The sequence below is a fragment of the Myxocyprinus asiaticus genome, chromosome 37 (assembly GCF_019703515.2).
Source record: "Myxocyprinus asiaticus isolate MX2 ecotype Aquarium Trade chromosome 37, UBuf_Myxa_2, whole genome shotgun sequence".
Lineage (NCBI taxonomy): Eukaryota > Metazoa > Chordata > Actinopteri > Cypriniformes > Catostomidae > Myxocyprinus > Myxocyprinus asiaticus.
Window position 1 is genome coordinate 37,856,696 of NC_059380.1, and position 27,899 is coordinate 37,884,594.

Consider the following 27,899-nt stretch of genomic DNA (forward strand, 5'->3'; position numbering starts at 1 on the left):
TCCATCTCATGAACAGTTAAAACTGCCCCTTTGAGCAATAACTATGTGCAATACACAGCTTAGTCTTTTTTATATTTATCCAACACATCAAACCCCATTTCATTCCTCTGGGAATTTTGTTTTGCACTGTACATAACAGATAACAGATTTTTATTAGATTGCACTACGTATGTGTATGTGTGTATCTGTACGTATGTGTATAATTATTTTTTTATTATTATCTATGTCTTGCTGCTGTTTTTGTATTGTTGAACACTGGAAGCTCCTGTCACCAAGACAAATTCCTTGTATGTGTAAGTATACTTGGCAATAAAGCTGATTCTGATATAATAGATGTGCTTGTAAGAAAACCCAGTTTGGCCTCAACAATACTGTAGTATCAAGTTGTATGTTTATGACATTCCAGAAATCTATTAAGTCAGGGATTGAATTTATAAAATATAACCTTGCTTTATATTTGTGAGTGGTGCTTGCTTGTGCAAACCTGATCGCCATAATTCCAGGGTGTCCTGGGTGGTTGCCAGGGCATTGCTATGCTGTTTCTAAGGTGTTCTGGGTGGTTGCATTGCAAATACTAAAATAATATCAGAATATTATTGTTTTTTATATACTATGTATAAAATGTATATTACAAAACTGTACAATAAAAATATTTATTTACAAGTGATTCAACATTTGAATAAAACACACACACACACACACACACACACACACACACACACACACACATACACACACACTATATATATATATATATATATATATATATATATATCAATTATAAAAATTTTAAAATCTGGCAATCCAAAGTAGGCAATATTAAGGGAAATTCTGTCAGCATTTACTCACCATCATGTTGTTCCAAACCTACATGACTTTCTTCCATGGCACGCAAAAGGAGATGTAGGCCTACGTTAGGTTGAATGTTAGTCTCAGTCACCATTCACTTTTATTGAATCTTATCTTCATACAAAGTAAGTGAATGGTGACTGTCATTCTGCCTAACATTTCCTTTTCTGTTCGACGGAAGTAAATAAGTCAAACAGGCTTGAAACAACATGAGGGGGAGTAAATTATGACTGAATTTTCACATTTAGGTTAACTATTTCCTTATTACAATTTTTGGTAAACCCGTGCTGTAACAGAGGCTCTTGTTTAAATAAAATCTTAAAAAGTCCCAGAAAGCCTACTGATTTCTCATTAATTTCTCACGTCAAAAAACATCTCAGAATAATACATTCACCTCTTCCGTTTAGCACGCGGGGAAAAACAGTTTGACTGTAAAATAGCCTGGAAAGCACAGAAAATATCAACCACTGGGTGGCGCTAGCTCCATATATCAGACAGTGCAACAACATTTTCTACAACCTTCAATGAAACATACAATGCTTGACTCGACTTGTGTGTTTCTCATGATTATTGATTATATATCTATATATATATATATATATATATATATATATATATATATATATACAATGGCGGCCAAAAGTTTGTAATAATGTACAGATTTTGCTGTTTCGGAAGGAAACTGGAACTTTAATTCACCAAAGTGTCATTCAACTGATTACAAAGTATAGTCAGGACATTACTGATGTAAAAAACAGCACCATCACTATTAGAAAGAAGTAATTTTTGATCAAATCTAGACAGGCCCCATTTCCAGCAGCCATCACTCCAACACCTTATCCTTGAGTAATCATGCTAAATTGCTAATTTGGTTCTAGAAAATCACTTGCCATTATATCAAACACTGCTGAAAGCTATTTGGTTCATTAAATGAAGCTTAACATTGTCTTTGTGTTTGTTTTTGAGTTGCCACATTATGCAATAGACTGGCATGTCTTAAGGTCAATATTAGGTCAAAAATGGCAAAAGAGAAACAGCTTTTTCTAGAAACTTGTCAGTCTGTCATTGTTTTGAGGAATGAAGGCTATATAATGCTTGAAATTACCAAAAACTGAAGATTTCATACAAAGGTGTACACTACAGTCTTCAAAGACAAAGGACAACTGGCCCTAACAAGGACAGAAAGAGATGTGGAAGGCCAGATGTACAACTAAACAAGAGGATAAGTACATCAGAGTCTCTAGTTTGAGAAATAGATGCCTCACATGTCCTCAGCTGACAGCTTCATTGAATTCTACCCGCTCAACACCAGTTTCATGTACAACAGTAAAGAGAAGACTCAGGGGTGCAGGCCTTATGGGAAGAATTGCAAAGAAAAAGCCACTTTTGAAACAGAAAAACAAAAAGAAAAGGTTAGAGTGGGCAAAGACACACAGACATTGGACAACAGATAATTGGAAAAGAGTGTTCTGGATCTTAACCCCATTGAGCTTTTGTGGGATCAGCTAGACTGTAAGGTGTGTGAGAAGTGCCCGACAAGACAGTCACATCTATGGCAAGTGCTACAGGAAGTGTGGGGTGAAATGTCACCTGAGTATCTGGACAAACTGACAGCTAGAATAACAAGGATCTGCAAAGCTGTCATTGCTGCACGTGGAGGATTTTTTGATGAGAACTCTTTGAAGAAGTTTAAGAAGTTCTGGAAAAAAAAAAAATTCAAATTGTAATAATTTTTCACGTTATTAATGTCCTGACTATACACTGTGATCAGTTGAATGCCACTTTGGTGAATAAAAGTACCAATATCTTTCCATAAGAGTAAAATCTGTACATTATTCCAAACTTTTGGCCGCCAGTGTGTGTGTGTATATATATATATATATATATATATATATATATAAACATTTGATCTAAAAGCTTATATTTAAGTGTCTGTAATAAGTTTTGTAGACAAATTTAAATTGTGTCTATGTTTACATTTCTTGTACACAAGTATTTTTAATCTTTTCAATACTAAATGTTTAATTTCATTTATAATTTTTTTGTCACAACATAATTCCCCCTCATCTATTTGTGTGTATTTTATAGTTTTGATGACTTAACTATTATTCTAAAATATGTAAAAGCTATAAGTCAAGTTATAAGTCAAGTTTGAAGTTATAAGTCAAAATGTCAGAGGATGGACCTGCACAGAAGCTCCATATTTGATTTTTCACGAGAATGAAAATGAGGCTGTGAGAGAGATATTTACCATCTCTTTAATGATATGCACTATATAAAGATGTATAAAGCTCCTTGATAACATCTAATTTTCAACAACTCGTGTTGTCTGGAGTTTTTTGGAAATTTCTTGGAAAGATATTTTTCAATGTTTCAGCAGAATGATCCAAAAACACTTTAAACAACTGTACAACCCATTAAAATGACTGTGCGTCTATCCCTCACAGCCTTGTTGTCATTCCCGTCAAAAATCAAAGATGGCGGCGCTGCTGTGAATAAGGTCTACTACTTAACTGAGGAAGGAAGCATAAAAATTTAAAACAAACAGAAGGTCAGAGATGTAAAAATCAGCACATAAGCAGTAATGTCAGTTTATGTATCAGCATTCATTTTGAAATTGCCTTCATTACATGTGTCCACGATACAAGCTGTGGTTTTGCCCACAGAGGTCTAATACCTGGAGAAAGCTAGCCATTAGCGATCATCTCAATGGCACCAGAGACGGTATAGAATGAGATGAGACACTGGCATGCTTACAAAACATAATTTATATGTATCTTTTTTGATAGAGACATCACCTGGGAGTTTTCACAGAGAACGCGCATCCGCATTAGCTAGACCAGCCTGAAAAATAGTGTTTTTTAGCGTGATCTGAGCTAAAGAAATGCGATTTACGACACGATTGTTGTCAGTTTTTATTGGTGATTTGAAAAATGTTATTTGATTGTAATCTTGACCAGCTGTTTTGGAGATTTTGGTCTTTCCCCATTAAGGAAGAAAAGAAAATAACATCCACAAATTGCACGAGGGCATTACGAACATGGCCGCAGAGTGATCTGCCTTGCCTTAACGGGACTTTAATGGCACTTGCTCGGCTCACTCCCCCTGACGAAAGTGATATTTGTTTTCTTTTTTTTTACTTGTTGCAAATGTAATGTAAAAGTGTATGCACCTTCTAAATCCACATTACGTTTGAATTTTAAGTGTTCATTGTTCTGCAACAATAACAAAAAATGTGCTCGACTTGCACATATAGCCCCAAAACGTACACAACCTGCAGTGTTCACTGCCACCTTTGCTTATGGACACTCAGTTCTGGCTCTTTTTTTGTAGCCAATCACCTAAACCGTAAATGCCATGTGACATATTAATCTGGAACCACAGTAAAATTATATCCTTAAAATGCTGATTGATGGCTATTGGCCATTTTATGGGGTCTTTAAACATCTCTGTTGCTCATGCTCTTTTGGTTAATGACGCAAGCTTGGAATCCACCAATCAGAATACGCGTGGGTCGCTCTCCTGCACCGACTGCAGGGCTTCTTTGCCGTCTTCTTGCTGGCAGGAGATACAGACCTCCTCTTGAGAAAGTTGCACTGGAGCTTCAGCTTTGGGTGTCAGCGCTGCAGGAGTAAGTGGTATGGAACAGCAAGCCGGGTTCATTTGACAGTTAAATGTGGCCGTGATGCTCAGATTGACTAAGGGACTGGAGACGGATGGTTGCTCTGGTAGAGTCTCCTCCTGGCTGGCACGTTCTATCCAATCACTGCTGCTGTGGCTCTGGCTTGAGTCTGGCTGACTATGGCTGTCTGATGATGTCATGGAGGGCTCTTTTTGGCACCCATCAGTGGGTAAGTAGTTCGCCAATAGACCCTGCTCTTGCTGGAGAGAACAATAGATGAGAAAGAGTTGAAATAAGAGAACGATATCAAGTGAATAATCATGTTGGATTATTGTTGCATTTGAAAAGTCCGGAATAGGATACTACCATACTGCTCAACTTTTTTGTAGTATATAGTATCAATACTGCGCATAGTATACAAATACCTATTACATTCACCAAAATGTACAGTAAACACTGTTGAACGCAATATGAACGGCGCAATTCCGATCATGCGGAGGATGCAGCAACCACCACGTTCTATCACACTCTGTCTGGACTGTACAGTGTCAAAACCTCCACTGTGATCCAGACACTTGAATCATCTCTTTAACATGCCAAAAGTGCACTTGAATACACCTTGCATCCACCATTTGAACATTATTTGAAGAATTACCTCTACCATGACGACAGAAAATATATGCACACAAAAACAAAATTCAGTTCACTGCCTGCTTTCCTCGGATGCGATGTTTATGATCTATAATGAGCCTAATTTATATAAAAAGAGGAGTGTTTGCGTGGAAAGGAATGGTCATGTTGGCCATTTTGAGATGATCGGCATCAACCGATCAGAATTCATTTTAAGTAAATATTGTAAATATGTAACATTATTTGCAACAATAGTGAATTTGCCCGACTGCATGGAATACTTTATCTCATGATGCAATGCGCTCGACTTTAGTGATGGACCGATATATCGGCCAGGCAGATTAATCAGCTGATATTTGTTCTTTGTGATATTATCGGCATTGGACGATTTGAATTAATTTTGAGGAAATATTGAAAACATTTAACAATGTTTGCAACAATAGTGAATTCCCCCAACTACGTGGAATCCTGACACGATGCGCTCGACTTTAATGATAGACCGATATAGCAGCCAGGCTGATTAATTGCCTGATAGTTGGCCATTTTGAGATTATCGGCATCGACTGATTTTAATTAATTTTGAGTAAATATTCTACATATTTACCAATATTTGCAACAATTTTGAATTCGCCACACTGTGTGGAATACTTTACCTCTTTTAATACTTTGGACCGATATATCGGCCAGGCTGATTAATCGGCTGATATTAGGTCATTTTGAGATTATCGGCATTGACTGATTTGAATTCATTTTGAGTAAATACTGTAAATGTTTAACAATAGTTGCAACAATATTGAATTCGCCCGACTGCGTGGAATACTTTATCTAATGTTGCAATCTTTAGTGACAGACCGATATATTGGCCAGGCTGATTAATCGGCTGATGTTTGGCCATTTTCAGATTATTATCTTCGACCGATTTTAATACATTTTGAGTAAGTATTACAAATACTTACAATTGTAACATAATTCTTACGAAGTTAAAAACACTTTTACACAAAAACTAATTAAAAACACTAATGAATGATAACTGGATGCCCTTTGCTGTATTAAAGTGCAATGTATTGAAGTCATTAGACAGCAATGTAGCATGCTACTTGTTTGAAACATTTATCGATACATACTGAATACTGTTTCACATACTATTTTAAGTAGAGAAGGTAAACCAGCAACACCTGTTAACAGGAAAACTTAAACTTTATTTTAAACTAAAGTTTAAATTCTTCAGCCAACGAGTGTTGCTAGTTATCTTCTCTCTCAACTCTCTGCTACTTTCAAGCATCTTTTTTGATAGATTTGAAGTTGCACCAAAATAATTCCTTCAAACACACAATTTAATCAAGCAGTATGCAGTACACAAATACTGCATTGTATTCAGTAAGCAGTATTTTATTCCTAACAGATTGAATGTTTATGATGAACACATTATAAATTGTACCTTGTTGTCTTCTACGATCTCAGCCTTAATTATACCTGCTGGAGGAAATTACAGAAAAACGTCACCTAAAGCATTCAAAAGTTAATTTTGACACCAAATAACATTGATGTGGATTTGATTTAAATAAGAGCCCAATCTGAATCTTTAGAGCTGATAATATTTAGAATAGAATGCCTTTATTGTCATTGCACTTGACGTACAACAAAATTTGCTGTGCAGCTCCTAAAACAGACACACACACACACGTACATACATAAAAATAATGATAAATATAGATGCATATCTGAAGCTATTATTGCACCTTATAAAAAATATTATTGCATGTTATATACAGATATTTACAGATTTTATTGCACATTTCCTCTTTGTATGGATATATTATTCCAGTTGTTAGTCCAAGGGTGAGTATTATGATAATGTGTGTGTGTGTGTGTGTGTGTGTGTGTGTGTGTGTGGTGGGTGGGGGGTGACTGGAGGGAAGTGTTTTATGGAGTTCAGTTCAGTGATGACTCTTGCGTAGAAACTATTTTTAAGCCTGGAAGTGTGGGTCTTTAAGGCCCTATAGCGCCTTCCGGATGGTAGCAGACAGAAGAGATGATAATAGGGGTGAGTTGCATCCTTCAGAATGCTACTGGTTCTGCAGAGATAAATCGATCTGAAGGTGTCTTCCAGTGAGAGCAGGGGGAGTCCAATTTTTTAATGGGCTGTGTTTATGACTCTCTGGAGAGCTCTCCTGTCCGCTACTGAACAGTTGCCATACCATACTGTAATACAGTATGTCAGTATACTCTCTATAGAGCAGTGGTAGAAGGACACAAGCAAATTCACAGACAGGTTGGTTTTCTTATGTGTTCTGAGAAAATAGAGCTGCTGTTGAGTTTTCCTGACCAGGACAGTAGAGTTTATTTTCCCATACCACAGAGGTCCTCTGTGATATGGGTTCCTAGAAACTTGAAGCTGGAAACCCGCTCCACTTCTTCTCCTTTGATGTTTAGAGCGAGGTCCTCATGGTGTCGCCTAAAGTCTATGATAAGTTGTTTGTTTTTGTTTTTTTTATGTTCAGTGGTGTTTTCTGTACACCATCCTACCAGCTTGCAGACTTCATCTCTGTAGGCTGTCTCATCCTCATTCAAGATCATTCCCACCACTGTTGTGTCATCTGCAAATTTAATGATTGTGTTTGTGGGGTGTGTGGGGATGCAGTCATATGTGTAAAGGGAAATAAAGGAGGGGACACAGCACACAGCCTTGCGGTGCACCGGTGCTGAGTGTCAGGCTTAGGGAGAGGTGGGGACCTAGTCTGACTGTCTGTGGGTGATTATATAGAAAGTCCTTGATCGACATGCTCAGTAAGTTACTTATACCCAGGTCAAGCGGCTTGGTGACCACCTGGCTATTTAAGTTGGGTCAGTGCAGTGTGAAAAGCTGTGGTGATGGCATCCTCTGTGGATCTATTTGTTCTGTAAGTGTACTGGTGCTGGTCCAGTGTGGGGGGAAGGGTGGATTTGATGTGCTTTAAAACAAGTCTTTCAAAGCACTTTGATATGATGGGTGAGAGTGCCACCGGTCTATAGTCATTCAGGCAACTGTTGTTGATCTGTTTTGGCAATGTTATAATTATGGCTGATTTCAGACAGGTAGGTACAGTAGCCTGGGACATGGACACATTAAAAATGTTAGTAAATATAGAGGCACCAGGCAGGGTTGCTCTCTTTCCCCATTATTGTACTGTCTTGCCCTGGAACCATTAGCAGCCGCGATAAGAAAGGAAGATGTTTTTCCAGGGGTGGTGGCGGGAGATATGGCATATAAGCTTTTGCTTTACGCTGATGATATTTTATTATTCGTCTCCGACCCCACTAGATCTATGCCTTCCCTCCACAAAATTATTAATTCCTTTTCTAAGTTCTCAGGATACAGAGTCAGTTGGTCTAAATCCAAAGCTTTGGCTCTGACAACGTACTGTCCAGTAACGGCTTTTCAGCCGGGCGCCTTCCAGTGGCCTAAACAGGGCATTACTTATTTGGGCATTTTATTCCCAGCAAATTTGTCTGATTTAGTTAGAGATAATTTTGACCCTTTAATAAAAAGGTTTTCGAGTGATGTGTGCAGGTGGGCTTCATTACATTTATCTATGATCGGAAAGGTTCCAAAATGTAACTACCTGTTACAATCTCTCCCTGTAGATGTCCCCCTCTCTTATTTCAAGCAATTTGATAGCATAGCGAAGTCCTTCATTTGGAATGGTTAGCGTCCTAGATTACATTTTAATAAGTTACATAGGCCGATTGACAAAGGTGGGCTAGGCCTACCCAAGATTTTGTTTTATTATTATGCATTCGGTCTCAGACATTTGGCTCATTGGTCGCTTCCACCTGAGAGAGCCCCTCCCTGGTTTTGTACTGAACAGGAAGTTCTTGCCCCTATTTTGCCATTGCAAAGCCTTTCTATCAAACTAATCGGAGAAGTTAAGTTACACCCCGTTTATCTCGCATTTGCACTCGGTATGGACAAAAGTGTCCTGAGTGTTTAATTCGGACATTTAAATGTTGCCTCAAGCATATGGCAGAACCCAAAATTATGTATTAATAAGTCCCCTTTCTGCTGGACAGAGTGAATTGTGAGGGAGGTTAATACACTCTGTGATCTATATGAGAGTGGAGCGTTGAGAGGTTTTGAAAATTTGGTTCAACATTTTGGGATTCCCAGATCTCAGTTTTATAGGTATTTACAGCTGCGCCACCTGCTCTGTACTATTTTTGGGAGTAGCATACACCCCCTAAAGTGGCAGATACTCTGGGAATGGTGATTACTGCTTTTGAAATGAGGCATCAGTGTATTACTGCCTGCTAATTCAGAGTCTGGGGGATGGAGCTTTAACTTCTATCAAGAGATTATGGGAGAAAGTGGGCTAGGATTCTAAAAAAGTCTGCATCTAGAGATGCAAGGGTGCGCCTTATGCAATTCAAGATTTTACATAGATTCTGTTGGACCCCCCTCTAGATTGCATAGGCTTGGTCTTAAATACACACCCATCTGCTGGCGATGCCAATCGGAGGATGGAGACATGGCCCATGTTTTTTGGTGGTGTGTTGAGATCCAGGAATCTTGGTTGAAGGTTCAGAGTTTTGTGTGTGACGTGTTGGGCACTCGGGTTTCGTTTTGCCCGAGACTCTGTTTTTTGGGCAATGGGGCGGTCATCGATGTGGGGAATAAACACATAAAAATTTGGGTTCTGACCAGTGTAAAGATCAGCAGGCAAATTATTTTAAGGGGATGGAGGTCGGCTGGGGCGCCCCCATTTCAGGAGTGGTGCATGGAGATGGGGAGGGTGGCGGCTTTTGAGGAAGTGTCATTTAGAAGATGGGGTAACTTAGATTTGTTTGTTGGGAAATGGGGCAATTATTTGGAGTTTTTGGAGGGCTCTTGGGGAGGGGCAGTGGAGAGAGAGGTAGACTTATAATTGTGTATATATTTTTGTTTGTTTGTTTGCTTTTTATATATATATATATATATATATTCATGTGTGACCACAGGAATGTTTGTTGAGGGTCAGGGCAGGGTTGGGGATTGGGAGGAGGAGGGGTAATTGTGGGGTTTAAATGTTGATTGTATGTATATATGTTTTGCTTTTCTTTATTTACTGTAGGAATCAATACATTTTTTTAATTACAACAAAACATTTTAGTAAACACCTCCACAAGCTGATGGGCACAGTCTCTGAGCACTCTTCCTGGAATCTCATCAGGCCCTGCAGCCTTCTTAACATTTACAGTGCTAAGAATCCGCCTTACCTCATGTGTCTGTATGGTAAGTAAGTGATTGGTGGTGGCTGAAGGGGGTATAGCTACATTATCTGAACTTTTTGTCTCAAAGCGGGCAAAGAAGCAGTTAAGTTCCTCCACCAGCGAGGCATTGTTGCCTGTAGGTGGGAATTTGTTGCTCCTGTAGTTGGTAATGTGCTGAATGGCCTGCAACATACATGTTGGATCCCTGTTGGTAAAGTGGTCCTCAATCTTTTTCTTGTATGTGGCCTTAGCACACTTAATACCTTTCTTCAGGCTGTGTCTGGCAGCGCTGCACTGTTCTCTGTCTCCATATCTGAAGGCTGCGTTGCAGCCTTTCTGTTTGGGAAAACACGGCTGCGTTTGTTGATGGTGACATTTTCAACACAGGTCCTAATGTAAAAGAGTACTGTTGAGGTGTATTCCTCTACATCTTGGTTAGAGAACAGGTCCCAGTTGGTGCGTTGGAAATATTCCTGCAGTTGTAGAGATGCTCCTTCAGGCCAACCGTTCTGGTGGAAGCACAATCTTTAAATTGCCATGGTTAAAATCTCCATGAAAAATGAAGACCCCCTCAGGGTACGCATTCTGTTGTTTTTTTATTGCCGTTAGCACATAGCCGAGTGCTAGGTTAGCGTTAACATCTGGTGGAATATACACGGCTGTAACAATAACAACAGAGAACTCCCGTGGCAGATAGAAGGGTCTGCACTTTAATGCCAGAAACTCCAAATCAGGTGAGCAGTGCTTGTCGATGATGGCAGTGTTTATGCACTAGTTGTTATTTACATAAATACACAGGCCACCTCCGCGGCTCTTACTGGATTTCTTGTTTCTGTCACTGTGGTGGGTTGACCGGCCTGCTAGCTCGACAGCTGCGTCCGGGACTCCTGGATTTAGCCAAGTTTCGGTAATAATCATCATGCAGCTATCCCGAATGGGTGTCTGTGATGAGTAACCCAGTCTCAGCTCATCCATTTTGTTGGAAAACGACCTGGCGTTGGCAACAAAGAGGCTGGGGAGCGGTGGTCTGTGAGGGGTTCTCCTTCACTTAGCTAGGATACCGGAATAACATCCTTGCTTTTTTCTCCGTTCTCTCTGCCGTCTTTGATGTCTGCCGCTTGGTATGATAATCCATGTGACCCTGATGTTCTTGCTATCTCCACTGGAATCTGATGGGAGTGCTGAAAAGAACTTGTGATAAAAATTGGTGCTTTGTTCCGATATGTAGAAGTTCTTTGCGACTGTAGAAGAAGAAATATGATGTTCCCGGATTGATTTCCAGGAAAAATAGTAAAAACAACAACAAGTCACAGTTATATTTCAGGGAGCACTGAGCCGCTGCATCTGTGTGCGCCACCATCTTGCACCTAGAATGCTAGACCTGATATAAAATAATATGATTCTATGATATAAGTTAAATAAAAATGTAATTAATCATTTAACTGATCAACACAAAGCCCAATCAAAATCACTTGAAACTTTGTGGTGTCTGTGAGGTGTGTGCACTATGTTGTGAAACTGAATATACCCACAATACCTTTCCTGTATCGAAATCTGCAAGTAATCACCATCACTGTCAGCATCAGCAAAATCAGCATGGCACCAGTGATGACTGGAGAACAAGAAGATAATGAGACAGGCAGATCAAAAGACACAGTTAAAGAACAGTGAAATGTCAGGGGTGAAAGTGTCAGGATCCAGCCACTTCTGTTGGTTTAGTTTATAGTTTTTGTGGCTGGATTCTGACATCCATGTTTTGTTCTGTCTTGTGTGAACACATGGCTTTGGATTTGATTTCATAGCCATGTGTTCTTATGTCTTGTCTATAGTGTCAGGATCCTGTCACTTGGTTTATATTGTTTTGTGACTGGATCCTGACACTCGTATCATGTCTATAGTGTGTGTGAGTATGGGGCTTTGTTTGGGTTATTCATTCCCACATGCTCTACCGTCTTGAGTGATACCCTGCCCTCTTGTTTGCCTTGTTATCAGTTCATAAGTTGCACCTGCCTTACTCATTACCCTCCTTGTTTTCTCCCCTATTTAAGCTCCCAGTGTTTAGTCCTGAGCCAGATTGTTTTTTAAGTTTGTCAGTTTCATGTATTCAAATCTTGTCTTGTCTTTGTTTATCTTTTAGTTTGTTTTTGCCCTGATTGTTGTTCCTCTCTCTCGTGAGAGTTTTGGCTTGCATTTAGTTTATTTTTAATAAAGCCAGTGTTGAAATTGCCTCTGCATTTTGGTCCGCTCTCAAATTAATGAAAGGAGATGTCCTCATACATGACAGAAAGACAAAAGGAAAGAAATTAAACATCTAACAAACCTTCAAATACTGTAAACTGTGTATAGTTCACCCAATAATGAAAATTCTGTTATCATTCCAATAATGAAATTTCTGTTATCATTTAATATGACATGAAATATTGATTTAAATTGAAATTATTTCAAGAGACATTATACAAAGATATATGACCACAAAATTCAGTTTAATAAGAGATCATATTTACCTATGCAGTAGATTATAGTCATGGTATACGGTGGTTCAGGCGTGGAATTTACTCTGACTGAATTTGGTTTCGATAAAATTGTTATTGTGCTGGTCATCACTCTGCTTGATGCAGGTAAAGATGGTGTGACAGTCATGTTCATTGGCTGGGTTTCCTGTGTAAAGCTCTGGAATCCTCTCGGTTTTACTTGCCAAGGATCCATTGGGACACCCTTGGGTGATATTTGACGAGGAACCTTGGTTGTTGCAGATGGCGTCGTTTTACATTTTGTGTCAGTTGTAGAAGTTCCAGGTGTCAAAACAGAACCTCCAACACATCTAACATGAAAAATTGACAATTATAAGACAGTTAGATCCAGTCATCTAATCTGATTGGACACAATTCTATGTTATGACATCAAAACACTTTTACTGTAGCACATGACTTGTAAGGTTAATACCTGCATTCCATAACCTACATTTACAAGCTTGTTAGAGTGTGATCAAATTGCACATAGCTTAGCTGATAGAGTGTTACACTTGCGATGCAGAGTACCGGGTTAAGAGTCCTGAAGATCAAGCAAGTTGATGTAGTTGCCTCAGCAATTGCGTCTGTCATCTCACATTTGCTTTTATGACACATGGTTAGGTTTAGGGTAGGTAGCATTAACCTTAAAACCTCATATGTTTGAGAGAACATTCATCTCGCTTTTAGCACCACACAGTGGACGTTTTACCTCAGAACTGCAGTACTATGTGTAATAAATCACATAATATAATTTAGCAAAAATGTCAACACAGACATCATTTTCACGAGATCAGGTTGGCAATAGTGCAGTTAGATCAGGCTGGCAATAGTGCAGTTGAAAAAAGCTGATTACTGATATGACTGTAGTCTTCATCTCATGTGAGTGATCATGATTTTATACATATATTTCAAAATCACAATTCCATTTTTTTTAGGAGTAAAACTTTTTTAATGAGGAAAAAATTACTAAGTGCACCTTTAAATAAGCCTCACCTGTGTACACGAGTATGTTTGTAGAGAGTATCTTTATTGCCATTTGCAACTTACTGTGTATGTGGCTTGCACGGTTCAGTGTTAGTGTGGTCAGAAAATGTTCCTTCATGACAGGGCGCACACTTGACATCAGATTTGGCTGTACCTGCGTTCACAAACACACAATATTGTTAATGTTCACTATTGAAACAATATTCATATTTTGCATTAAAAAACCCATAAAATCGCTCGACTATCTCAGTTTTGACTGTATTACATCATTTACAACTAAAAAAACAACTCGCTTTGGAGCCACCTTGTGGACATTTCACCTGGAAAGTTAACTGGAGATCAAACGTGCCCAAACATTCAACAACACTTCCAGCTACAGCCACTGGGGGCAGTGGTAAACACAGACCGATTGCTGCTTTAGAAATTTTGACCTACTATTGCCGAATTCATAATGAGATCAGTCTACATATGAATGGATTCAAAGTTAACAGACTCCAATTTTTTAATTCATGGGGTTTTTAGCATTTGTCATTGTAACAAAATTATTTATGCTCCATACCATTTTTGATGAGGCCTTCACCAGGTTGGCAGGATTTATATGTTCTACACATCCTACACTCGTCATTGAAATCATCTTGACAGAAAGTTCCAGGCTTGCATACACAAACAGATTTGGAATAAGCTGAGCAGTTTGTGGCATACATCAGTCCTCTGTCTAGCAAATACATTGGAAAGGAATACAAGTCAAGTTCTGATTAAGTCATTCATAAATAATAAGTACAATAATATGAGACTGTGAGGTAGTACTACACGATAATCAATCACTACTGCTTATATGAGTAAATTCATTCATTTAGCCTTTCAGAAAACTGCATAATTTACATGAATGAAAGATTAATTCCAATTTCAGATTTATATTGAAATAAGCACAAACTTCTGTGAAGTGTTGGATTGAAGCTGTCGACTTACCATCATCACATTTCTGACACGAAAAACAATTGCCATAATGGTTCATACTGTCAGAGTACTGTCCATCCGGGCAGGGCTCACAGGTGGTGTCCGATTCACTAGTGCACTTGTTTAACTGACGGGTCCCTAGAATAAGTATAAATAAGTCAAAACATTTTTCACATTTATGCATTTGGCAGATGCTTTTTTTCATGGTTTAAACATTTTATCGGGAATCAAACCGACATCCTTGGCAAAAAATAAAAAATAATAATAATAATTAAAATAAAGTTTGAGATGGTTCTGCCAAGTCAGCTAGCACAAATGACCAATGCAAAACGCTGCATTTTTATTATTATCTCTAATTATGGCAAATATACAGGACATTTTGGAGTCTCGGAGGCTTACCTGGTTTGCATTTACTGCAGCATATGCGTAGCAATTTGTTGAAATATTCATAGGTGCTATTGATACAGTTGCCATCTGATTTATATGGCAGAGATGTCTGCAAACAAAAAGGGACAAAACTTCAAGCATCAGTGAGATTGTCATGGATCAGGAACTGATACGAAGACATTTGACTCTGTGAACGAAACACGACAGTGTATGTCAAGTTTTTATTTGTATAGCGCTTTTCACAACACACATCGTATTAAAGCAACTTTACAAAAAATCATGCATTAACAGAAAATGAAACTGTAATATCTATAAAATCTTCGAATCATCATTGTGTAATTTGATAAAATATGATTGTAAATTGTGTCATAAAATAAATAAATAGTTAAATAATAATTGTATTTCGAACCCCAGTGAGCAAGCCGAAGGCGACTGTGGCAAGGAACACAAAACTCCATAAGATGTTGGTTAATGGAGAAAAATAATCTTGGGAGAAACCAGGCTCACTGTGGGGGCCAGTTCCCCTCTGACTAAACAACATGAATATAATGCCAATATTACTTATGTGCAGTGCAAGTCATGGTTTAAAATTATTAAACTAAGTAAGTGTTAAGGGTCAGTGTTTAAAGATTTTGTGAGAACAGTAAGATTAATGACTAATGTCTTTGAAGTCCATCCTGGATTAACTGGTTTTGGAACAACATATGGGTGAGAATATGATGACAGAATTTTAATTTTCGGGTGAACCTACGCAGTGAAGAGGTGAAGCACACTCACCATACATTTTTTGCTTTTGTCATCTTTTTTTGTAAGGTCCCAGTGGAAGCCATGTTACGAATTAACAAATTAGGTCAAAAGTCATGGAGAGTGCCAAATATTTTTAGACAAAATATATAGTAATAGTATTTTGACTGAAAAATTGAACCTGATGATAAAATGGGTGAAAATAATTCCATAGACTTTTTTATTTTATTACATTTTTTCTCCCCTTTTCTCCCAATATGAAATGCCCAATTCCCACTACTTACTAGGTCCTCGTGGTGGCGCGGTTACTCACCTCAATCCGGGTGGCGGAGGACAAGTCTCAGTTGCCTCTGCTTTCTGAGACTGCCAATCCGTGCACCTTATCACGTGGCTCATTGTGCATGACACTGCTGAGACTTCGCATGTGGAGACTCATGCTACTCTCCGCAATCCACGCACAACTTACCACGTGCCACATTGAGCGAAAACCACTAATCGCGACCACGAGGAGGTTACCTCATGTGAATCTACCCTCCCTAGCAACCGGGCCAATTTGGTTGCTTAGGAGACATGGCTGGAGTCACTCAGCACACCCTGGATTCGAACTCGTGACTCCAGGGGTGGTAGTCAGCGTCAATACTCGCTGAGCTACCCAGGCTCCAAATTCCATAGATTTCCTTGGAGGGACCTGTGCCATAAATCATTGAGACTTGGAGTTGGGCTATTTTGATGAAGACAAAAAGCAACCACCTACCAACCACCCAGAACACCCTAGCAATGAACAGAAACCACTTAGAATGCTATAGCAACACCATGGCAACCACCCAAAACACTTTTTTTTTCTTGAGAAATATAAAGATCTGGTTCATAAGTTCACAGTTTATAAAATTATCCTGAACTGCAGTGGTTTGCTGTGTCTACAGTGCAGGATGTGTCCACGCAGAACTCTCACTGAATGCAAACGTGATGAAGATGAACAGAGCTGCAGGAAGGTGGAGTAGAGCGGGTCAAAAGCAGAAGTGAAAGCACAGGGGAATGATTGTTAACTTGCTAAATTATAATGTGCAAATTAGCACTAGAGACACAGTAGTGACCGGAAAACTCAGATCGGGAAACCAAACTGTTCAGAAGAAAACAAAGGGACTTTTAGAAAATATCTGGTACTTTTCAGTTTCAGTCTTAGACTCAGCTCGATTTTCTAAACCTGTCCTGTTTATCAAAAAAATACTGTACCAAGAGCTAATCTATGATATTTTAATGATATGATCTTGAAATGCCTGTGACGAGGAGGATCGCCAGGGGTGCACCCTCACGGCCTGGCCACGCCCACATCCTATTATTCAAAATAGTAAACACAGCCTTCTTCTTTCTTTCTTTTTTTTTTTACTAGATTGTTCTAGGGTTAATCTTAACGCAAAGATGTCCAGGTTACTTTTCACGCCTAATTCAAAAGTAAATAATTAAGGAATTATATTTTTGCATATATTTTAAAAATATAAAGCATATTTTAAGACCATAAAGATATTTTGTATTGTGACATTATTTTCATGCCAATTAGGCACATTTCCCCTTAATTCTCAATATCATAAAGAAAAAAAAAAATCTAATTAATATAATGCAAAAAATATATATTTCAATTGTAGTATTTATACCTCATGGTATACTCATTTGTTATCCTGCCTTAAATGAAGGCTGAGTTAAATAAAAAATAATCATATTTTTTATAGAGGACCAAAATACTCTAAATTAAATCATTACATACATATTTAAATGTATTATTAAATATATAATGAGACTGAAAAAAATATGAAATCATTAAATGAATCAGTAGATTACTAAATAAATCAATCAATGTCCATTTTCATTTTAATTTTATCTTTTCACCCACTGTCGTTGAGTGACGTGCCGATAACCATAAACGGGAAAATGAAGACACAAAGCTCATGAACTCAAAAAAATTATTTTAAGATTTATGCATTTCAATTTCATAATAACATTCCATCAAATTGAATCAAGTACTCGTAATCTTTAACAAAATAAAATGTAAAAAACTAAATATTTTAAATTTTATTGATTTCATTTTGTTATAAATTACACAATTAAATTTAGAAGAATTTTGTTATGAAATTGAAGTGTAAATCTTTTGTTATTAACTATTTTTATTGATTCCACTCAACAAATTAAATAAACATCACAGAAAATGCGGAATCAAATTATGTACAATTAAACCCTTCCACCCGAACACCCCCACGAGGCATAGATCTAGTAGGGTCAGAGACGAATAATAAGATATCATCTGCGTAAAGCAGAAGCTTACGCGCCACACCTCCCGCAATCACCCCTAGAAAATCATCCTCCTTTCTTATCACGGCTGCTAATGGTTCCAGGGCAAGACAGAACAATAATGGGGAAAGAGGGCAACCCTGCCGGGTGCCCCTATCCAGAGTAAAAATAATCTGTACCGCTGCTGCCGGGTGTCTATAAAGTAACTTAATCCAATCAATAAATGTACTCCCGAATCCATACAGTTCCAAAATCTTAAAAAGATTAATCCAGATGGCAGCGACCGGAGATTGATCATTCGCTACTGACCACATGATATCGATGAGACGCCTAATATTATCAGAAGAGCTGCAGCCCCAAATAAACCCCACCTGATCTATATGTATATGTGATGTCATAACTTAATCGATTAGCCAGAATTTTTGACAAAATTTATACATCTAACTGGATCAGGGAAATTGGCCGGTAACTTTTACACTCGCTTGGATCTTTGTCCTTTTTAAGAATCAGACTGATCCAGGCTTGTGTCATGGTTGGCGGAAGCTTTCCATTCTTTAATGATTCAGTATAAACTTCTAACAAAAGTGGAGCCAGTTCTGTAGCATAAGATTTGAAAAACTCAGAGGAAAAGCTGTCAGGCCCCGGAGCCTTGCCTGTAGGCAAGGCCTTAATTACCTCATCAAGCTCCTCCAAAGTTATCTCAGAATCAAGAGAATTTTTTTGCTCAGTCGTCAGTTTAGGGAGTTCTAATGGTTCCACAAAGTTCCTAATATCTTCATCAGTAGATGAAAACATGGAACTATAGAGATCAAAGTAGAATTCTTTAAAAGCATTATTAAAATCAATGGCTGTGGTAAATATTTCACCACCCGCAGATTTCACCGAGGGAATGGTAGAAAAAGACTCTCTCTGCTTTATATATCTAGCCAAAAGTTTTCCTGCTTTGTCCCCCGACTCAAAGTATGACTGTCTTTCCCTGAATAACCAAAACTCCACTTTCCGTGACAAAATAGTATTATATCTATTTCAATCGAGTCAATTCTCTTGCCATCAGATGACATACGACGCTTCAGCTCTGCCTCAGCACTTTTAATATTTCCTTCCGACTCCACAAGTTCTTGTGCTTTGGATTTTTTGGTGAATGAGGCATACTGTATGATCCGACCCCTAAGAACCGCCTTAAGTGCCTCCCAAGCCACGCCCACAGAGGATACTGAGGACCAGTTGGTCTCCATATAAACATTGATTTCAGCCTTTAACATTTGTTGGAAATCAGGATTTTGCAAAAGGGACACATTAAGGCCCCAACTATATGATTTATTTTCTCTGTATATGGCAACACCTCTAAACTCACCAGGGCATGATCTGAGACGAAGATATTTCCAATTGAGCAATCAACAACAGATGAAATGAGGGATTTGTATATAAAAAAATCTATTCTAGAATAAATCTTATGGACTGATGAAAAAAATGTATAGTCCCAACCAGATGGGTTCAAAAGTCTCCAAATATCTGTAAGACCAAGATTTTTACACATCCTGTGAAGAGTCAATGTTGCTCTAGGGGGTTTACACACTTTGGCTTCACTGTGATCAAGGACTGAGTCCATCAAATGATTAAAGTCTCCTCCCAATATTATATCATGAGGGGTGCCAGCGGTTTGCAGCATCCCTTCAAGATCTATAAAAAACCCCTGATCATCAGCATTAGGTGCGTAAATATTAGCCAAAATCAACCTTTGCCCTTGAATTTCAGCTAAAACAATAATGACTCTTCCTAATTTATCATAAAACTGTTTGAGACATTTGAATTGTAGATGTTTATTAATCAATATAATGACTCCCTTGCTCTTACTTGAGCCAGCACTAAAGAAAACATGTCCACCCCATGTCTTCCCAGATTTTTCAGCTTCCTGTGGGGAAAGATGCGTTTCTTGAACACTATATCATATTTCTTACGTTTAAGAAATGTAATAACCTTCCTTCTTTTTATGGGGTGCCCCAACCATTTACATTTCATGTGGAGAAAGACAATCCACTCATATTAACATTTGACATTTTGATATAGTAGAAAAAATTAATTGTGTGTCAAAAACAAAATTATACAGACCACATTCCTCATTAGTGAAACAATCAAATCCCGAACTTCCCCCCGAACAAAACAAACAGAAAAAAGAAAAACGTGCACATTAACCCAGCGCACTAAAGCGCCAACCGCCGACAATCCCTCTGAACTTAAAAGGTCCATGAACGCCCATGAGCCCCCACGACAACTTTGCCATCAGATTGCTCAATTTAAATTACATAACAGAAAATACTTTGTAAAATAAACCCCAGCCAATAGGAAGAATGAACACAAAGAACGTGTAGATTTATTCACAGAACTGTCTCAAAGGTGTGATCTTTCACAAAACAAATTCCAGCTGATATAAAACCGTTCAGATTCCTCGGACAGACAAACGAATGTTCAGTGAGCCGGCTGTTATGAGTTCAGTGGATGACGTAATCATTCCAATGTCCTGTAAAAATACTCAACAAAACAAACTCCAGCCAGCAGGAGGAATAAGCACGAAGAACGAACAGATTAATCCACAGCTGTTCCAAAGGAGTGTTATTCAATAGAACAAGCTCCAGTCGCTAGGTGGAACCAATACAAAAAGAAACAAAACCGGCATCCCGGTTCCACGGATGGTCGAGTCAATTCACTCGGAGGCCGCATAAAAGTATATACCATGACTGACACAATCCGTCAGCTTTATAAAAGACATCCTTTGTGTGAGCATGTAGATATTTTGCAGTCATCCGTAGTGTCCACCCACAAACTGGCCGGGAACTTCAATGCAAAAGTTTCTTTAAGGAAAAGTATTAAAACACAAACTCCAGCCACTCCAAACTCTTTGCCAACGCAAAAAGAAAAAAGAAACCAAAATGACACCCAGCTTCCTCAAAAGCCAGAGTAAGTACAGCGAGTCGACCCACTCACATGAGAAACACCCAATGGTTTACTCACCCATTGATTCTATAAAAGACACTGCCTGATTGGGACATGTAAATACTTTGCGACCGTCCTTCGTTTCTATTCTCAGTTTGGCCGGAAACATCAGAGCAAAAGTGATCTTTCACTGATGTAAGAGTTTCTTACATTCCTTGAACCGATTGCGTTTCTCTCTTGTCGAACTCGCAAAATCCGGGAACAAGAAAATATTATGGTTCTTCCTTTGCTCCTCGCCTGGCGCAACACAAGATCTTTATTGGATGATCTCAGAAATTTGGCCAGGATTGATCGGGGCCTGTCTCCCTCAGCAAATCTATGAGCTGGGACTCTGTGAGCTCGCTCGATTTCCAGTTTATGGCCTGTTATGTCGAGCAGACTCGGGAAGAGCTTGTCTAGGAATTTCACCATATCTCTGCCCTCCTCATGCTCGGCAATTCCAACAATTCGAACGTTATTCCTGCGGCTTCTATTCTCAAGATCTTCAAGCTTTTCAAGGAGATGTTCCAAATCAACTTTGGTCGCGGGCGGATTAGCAGTTAATTCCCTCTCCGAAGATTCCAGACAATCGATTCGTCTCTCATTCGTCACTCTTGTAACTAACTCAGAGAATTTTATTTCCATCGCCGTAATCGATCGATATATTACAGCGAGATCCTCCAAGTCAGCAAGAACCTTCGTCAACATCACTGACACGTTGGACAACTGACGCTGGATCACCTCTCCGGCCACGCCATCCAAATCGAGTCCCCGGTCTGTAGGCCTGTCAAGGCTTTCATCCTGAACACGTAAGTGTCTTTTAATGTCTCCAGAGCCCGAGGATTTTGACTTCTTTGCCATGTTTTGCCTCAAAGAGCAAATGTGCAACTGGGTGTATCAAATTTCACCAGATTATAACACGAAAATAATAAAAAATTTAGCAAAGTGAGTTCGTTGCTCAAACGTCTGCTTCTTGCATGGCGTCACGTGACCCCCACCAAAGTGTAAATCTTAATAAATAGGTTAAAATATTGTGTAAAAAAAAAATCAACTTAAAGAAAATGCTAAAATGAAAATGGACGCAAACTAGTGCTAATATGAAATACAAGGGTAATTTTTTGGTTTATTTAATGATTTAATGATTAATTGAATGATTTGCTTTTAAATTTGTTTTGTAATTCTCATTATTCTTAATGAAAATTCTCATTATTCCAATACAGTATTAGAATACAAAAAAGTATAGTACAAAGTACAGTATGTAGAAAAGTACAGTGTGAAAAAATGCTTATAATAATATTTAATATAATGAAATTGTTTACAGTTATACAGTAACAAATATGTCATTATATCATATATTATTATCATAAATATATAGTTTTTTATGCATTATAGTAAGGAGAATTATTTTTTGCCTATCAGGTTCCAGGCACGCTTGTTGTGTTTTTATTCAGTGTCAGGATCCTGTCATCTGTATTTTGATCACAATACAAAATATCCTACACAACAAAATAAAAATAAATAATGCATTAAATAATAATAAATGCATTTCTATTTAATAAAATTCCTTCAAATTAAATAGAGCAATCTTTCATTAAAAAAATAATAAAATAAAATCAAGTTTAATTAAATTTTTTTAAACATTACACAATTCAATTTGATGGTATTTTGTGATGAAACTGAAATGCGTAAATAATAATAATAAATAAAGGCTAATTTTTTTTTTTTTTTTTTTTTCACAGTATATTTTCTCATTTCTGGGGGTGAAATATGAAACATTCTTGAAACACTGTCAACACAAATAACCAAATAATCATTTCTTGCAGCCCTAAAAATCTTAATTTGTGTTGTCCAGATGACAGAAAGTCATACACATCTGGGATGGCATGAGGTTGAGTAAATAATGAGAGAATTTTCATTTTTGGGTGAACTATTCCTTTAAAGCTGATGTGTATCATTTTTTCTACAGTATGTTAAAACTTCTAGCAGAAATTTAACTTTCTCCTATTCCATCTTAAAGGGATAGTTCACTCAAAAATGAAATTACATGGCTCTTTCAAACATTCTCTGAGCATCCCGACCAGCCAGACAAGGCAACATTGACTCAACCAATGGCTTTTGTTTGGGGCGGGGCAAACTGTATGTTCGTCCAATAAAAGACAGAGGTAGTATTTGGGGAAAACTGTTAGAAAACAATCTTTATTGTTGCAATTCCTTTTGGTGACACTGGTAGTGCTTTAAACGGCTAGTAAAAGTAAAAAGCTTATTTCAAAATGTTACCTAATATTGTCTTATTGTGAAAATAATTTCAGAAATGTGCACCCAGAGATAATCAAAGTGATCAGAGGTTACAAAAAATGACTGCATCATTTCTGAAACTGCTTATGTCTTCTAAGACACACAATGAACGCTGAAGACATTGAGAGGAAACTGCTGAGGTTTGTTACTGGGAAATGACCCACATACTGTACAGGCCAGCAGACTTCCTCCCCTCAGCGTTACACTTCACTAAAGAACAGCCACTCAACTCTTATTTTAAAGGGATAGTTCACTCAAAAATGAAAATTCTCTCATTATTTACTCGCCCTCATGCCATCCCAGATGTGTATGACTTTCTTTCTTCTGGAGGACACATATAATATCTCAGCTCTGTAGGTCCATACAATCCAAGTGAATGGTGACTAAAACTTTGAAGGTCCAAAAAGCACATAAACTATAGTAGTTTAATCAATCTTCTGAAGCAATCCAATCGGTTTTGGGTGAGAACAGACCAAAAGATGAATTCTTTTTCTCTGTACATCTCACCCAAAACCAATTGGATCGCTTCAGAAGACACAGATTAAACCACTGGAGTCGTATGGATCATTTTATACTGCTTTTATGTGCTTTTTGGAGCTTCAAAGTTCTGTCCATCATTCACTTGCATTGTGAGGACCTACAGAGCTGAGATATTGTTCTAAAAATCTTTGTTTGTGTTCTGCAGAAGAAAGAATTCCTTAGCTAGAGAGACAACAATGAGACTGAAAGTGAGACAGAAAACAACACTTTTTAACTACACTGCACTTGCCCTTTTGATTCTCTGTGTGCTCTCTGTTAAAGTATGCTGATGTTAAGTTCTAGTTAAACGGTAATATCTGTGAACTCCCCCACCCTCTCAGTCTAAACCACAACATCTTTCAGAACTGTGTCTCAAAACCTGCCTACCTGGGCATCATTTTTGGGGTATCATAAACTGTAGATATGGACACGGAGGCCCTAAAATGCACTCTAGGTGAGCAGCACACTATGTTTTGCCTGCGATAGTTTATCAAATTCCAAAAACCACTATCTAGATAGGCAGCTCATTAGGTTTGTAGACGCCCATGATGCTCCAAAATGCTATCTATGTAGGCAGCACACTAGGATTTGCCTACAGCTACTGTATGATGCCCAAAAATGCTGTCTAGGTAGACAGCTCACTAGCCTATAATGTCCAAAAATAATGTAGGCACTAGGCAGCACATGAGATTTTGCCTATAACTAGGTCTAGGTAGACAGCACACCAGGTTTTGCCCATGATTATATTATGCAAAAATGTTGTCTAAGCAGGCAGCACACTAATAAGATTTGCCTATGCCTGATAATGCTGTCTAGGCAGCTTATTTAGTTTTGTACACAATTTTTATATTCAAAAATGCTAAGTAGGCGGCTCACGAAGGATTGCCTATATTTACCATGCCCAAAAATGTTGTGTAGGTAGGTGGCACACTAGGATTTGGTTACACCAACAACAGAAGCATTGGCAGCTCACTAGATTTTGCCCAAAAGTGTTGTCTAAGTAGGTGTATACAGCCCAAATATGTTGTCTGGGTAGACAGCTAACTATGTTTTCGCCTAGGTCCATGATGCCCAAAAATGCAGTGTATGCAGAGAGCACACTAGGTTTTGAGATATCTATGATGCCAAAAATGCTGTCTAGGTAGGCAGCTCTGTAGATTTTGACACAGCCCAATAGAGCACTGCTGTGCTGGAAATTCCAGAATGGCAAGAAATAACACGGAAAAACATCAAATGGCTACATTTATTTGTTATTATGTACAGTATATGGCATATATAATACCAGAATCGCTTTTGTTTTTCATCGAACCTTTTTCCAATATGTCTTTTACAAAACTCACTTTTGAAAGTCAGACAACTATAAGAATGAGTCATTTAATTTCGTTAGTCTGCAGGTAGTATAAAACTGCTCCTTACCTTCCCTTCTGACACGCGCCACAGAGCCGCTAGAAATATTAATAATCGTATGGAGAGAATCATGTTTGCATCGATCAAAGACCCGCCGCGAGTGAAACTGCGCTGACCATCATGACACACTCACATGTAGGCCTACAGGAAATGTAAAAACACACGGCCCCCCTAACAAAACCAGGAAGCTACAGTGTGCCTCTCTCTCTCTCAATCTCTCTCTCTCTCTCACACACACACTATAATATAATATACATGTAATAAAATATATTATGAGCATTTAAATTTGAGTAAATAGTAAAATTTCCTGGTATTTGCCATATTCCACTTGTGCTTTAATGTCATTACAAATTACATTTTGATTCCCAGATTTTCAGTCTAGTGGGCTGCCTATTTTGACAGCTCATTTGGGCATCATCTGCCAAGGCAAATAATTTTTGGGCATTGCAGACATAGTCAAAGCTAGTGAGCTCTGTAGACATCATATAGGCTATGTATACAAATTCTAGCATGCTACCTACCTAGATGGCATTTTTGAGCATCATAGGTGTCTAGAAACCTATTGCGTGCTGCCTACCTAGACAACATTTTTGGACATCATAGGTGTCTCAAAACCAAGTGTGCTCTCCATCTAGACAGCATTTTTGGACATAATAGTTGTCTCAAAATCAAGCATGCTGACTACCTAGACAGCATTTCTGGGCATCATAGTTGTCTCAGAATCTAGTGTGTTGTCTGTCTAGACATTATACTCATCTCAAAACCCAGCGTGCTGCCTACCTAGACAGCATTTTTGGACATCATAGTTGTCTCAAAATCTAATGTGTTGCCTACCTAGACAGCATTTTTTGGACATCATAGACATTAACAAATTCTAGTGTGCTACCTATCTAGACAACATTTTAGGACATCATAGATGATACGAATTCTAGCGTGCTACCTACCTAGACAGCATTTCTGGGCATCATAGTTGTCTCAAAACCTAGTGTGTTGTCTGTCTAGACATCCACTCATCTCAAAACCCAGTGTGCTGCCTACCTAGACAGCATTTCTGGGCATCTTAGACATTAACAAATTCAATTTTGCTACCTTCCTCGACAGCATTTTTGGACATCATAGGTGTCTCAAAACCTAGTGTGTTGTCACCTCTTGTCATAGGTCATGAAGAGCTAACAAAACTTATCGAAACATCAAAAGCCACAACATGTATGTTAGATCCAGTACCAACCAAGCTCTTAAAAGAGGTATTCCCTGTAATCTCAGAACCTCTTCTTAATATTACTAACTCCTCGCTATCCTTAGGACATGTCCCAAGAAACTTTAAAATGGCAGTTATCAAACCACTTATTAAGAAGCCACAACTTGATCCTGGAGAACTGGCTAATTATATTCAAATCTCCCATTTATGTCGAAAATACTAGAAAAGGTAGTATCCTCACAAATATGTTTATTTCTACAGAGAAATAGTATATATGAACAATTTCAGTAAGGATTTAGGCCTCATCACAGTACAGAGACTGCACTTATCAGAGTTACAAATGACTTGCTCTTATCACCTTATAGTGGCTGCATTTCACTTCTAGTGCTTTTAGATCGTAGTGCTGCCTTCGACACGATAGATCATGACATTCTCTTGAATAGGCTAGAGAATTATGTTGGCATTTGTGGAGTTGCATTAGCATGGGTTAGGTCCTGTTTAGCAGACCGCTACCACTTTGTCTATGTAAATGAGGAATTGTCAAACCAAACAAAAGTAAAGTACGGAGTGCCACAGGGATCGGATTTAGGGCCTCTGCTTTTCTCCTTATATATGCTTCCCCTGGGAGATATTATCAGGAATCGTGGAATAAGTTTCCACTGTTATGTCAACAATACCCAACTTTATATTTCTTCAAAAACCTGATGAGATTTCACAATTCTCCAAATTAGCAGAGTGTATCAATGAAATAAAAGATTGGATGGCCAGAAATTTCCTTCTACTCAATTCCGACAAAACAGAGGTACTAATTATTGGACCAAAAACCTCTAAAAATAAGCAGCTAAAATATAATTTGACTCTTGATGGATGTACTGTTACATCGTCTTCAACAGCGAAAAACTTAGGTGTTATATTTGATACCAATCTATCCTTTGAAAATCAAATTACCAATGTTTGTAGAACAGCATTCCGCTACCTAAGAAATATTGCTAAATTACGACACATGCTCTCTGTTGCTTATGCCGAAAAACTAATTCATAATTGCGTTCATGACCTCAAGATTAGATTACTGTAATGCATTACTGGGATGATGTCCAGCAAGATCAATAAATAAACTTCAATTGGTTCAAAATGCAGCAGCCAGAGTGCTGAACAGAACCAAGAAATATGATCATATTAGCCCAATTTTATCGTCGTTACATTGGCTACCAGTTAAATTTAATTGTAATTGTAAAATTGTAACTGTTAACTACATACAAAGCTTTGAATGGTCTAGCTCCGCTTCAGAGGATGAACTGATGCCAACTCCAACCATAAG

The 27,899-nt window shown here is 38.1% G+C and overlaps 1 protein-coding gene across 2 annotated transcripts; it reads right to left on the reverse strand.

Annotated features, from left to right (window-relative positions):
* Window positions 1-639: 639 nt before the first annotated feature.
* Window positions 640-25,530, reverse strand: LOC127427887 (tumor necrosis factor receptor superfamily member 1B-like). Of its 2 annotated transcripts, none has more exons than XM_051675795.1 (9): window positions 25,393-25,530; window positions 15,178-15,274; window positions 14,791-14,916; window positions 14,381-14,536; window positions 13,885-13,975; window positions 12,832-13,148; window positions 11,865-11,939; window positions 6,540-6,574; window positions 640-4,731 (listed from the first exon to the last, which is right to left on the reverse strand). In XM_051675795.1, exons 1-9 carry the CDS (start codon window positions 25,453-25,455, stop codon window positions 4,348-4,350), a joined length of 1,344 nt encoding a protein of 447 aa, XP_051531755.1. In that variant the 5' UTR covers window positions 25,456-25,530; the 3' UTR covers window positions 640-4,347. The 2 variants fall into 2 exon arrangements, with proteins under 2 accessions (XP_051531755.1, XP_051531754.1); XM_051675794.1 differs by having other exon boundaries at window positions 6,540-6,577.
* Between the last annotated feature and the right edge of the window lie 2,369 nt (window positions 25,531-27,899).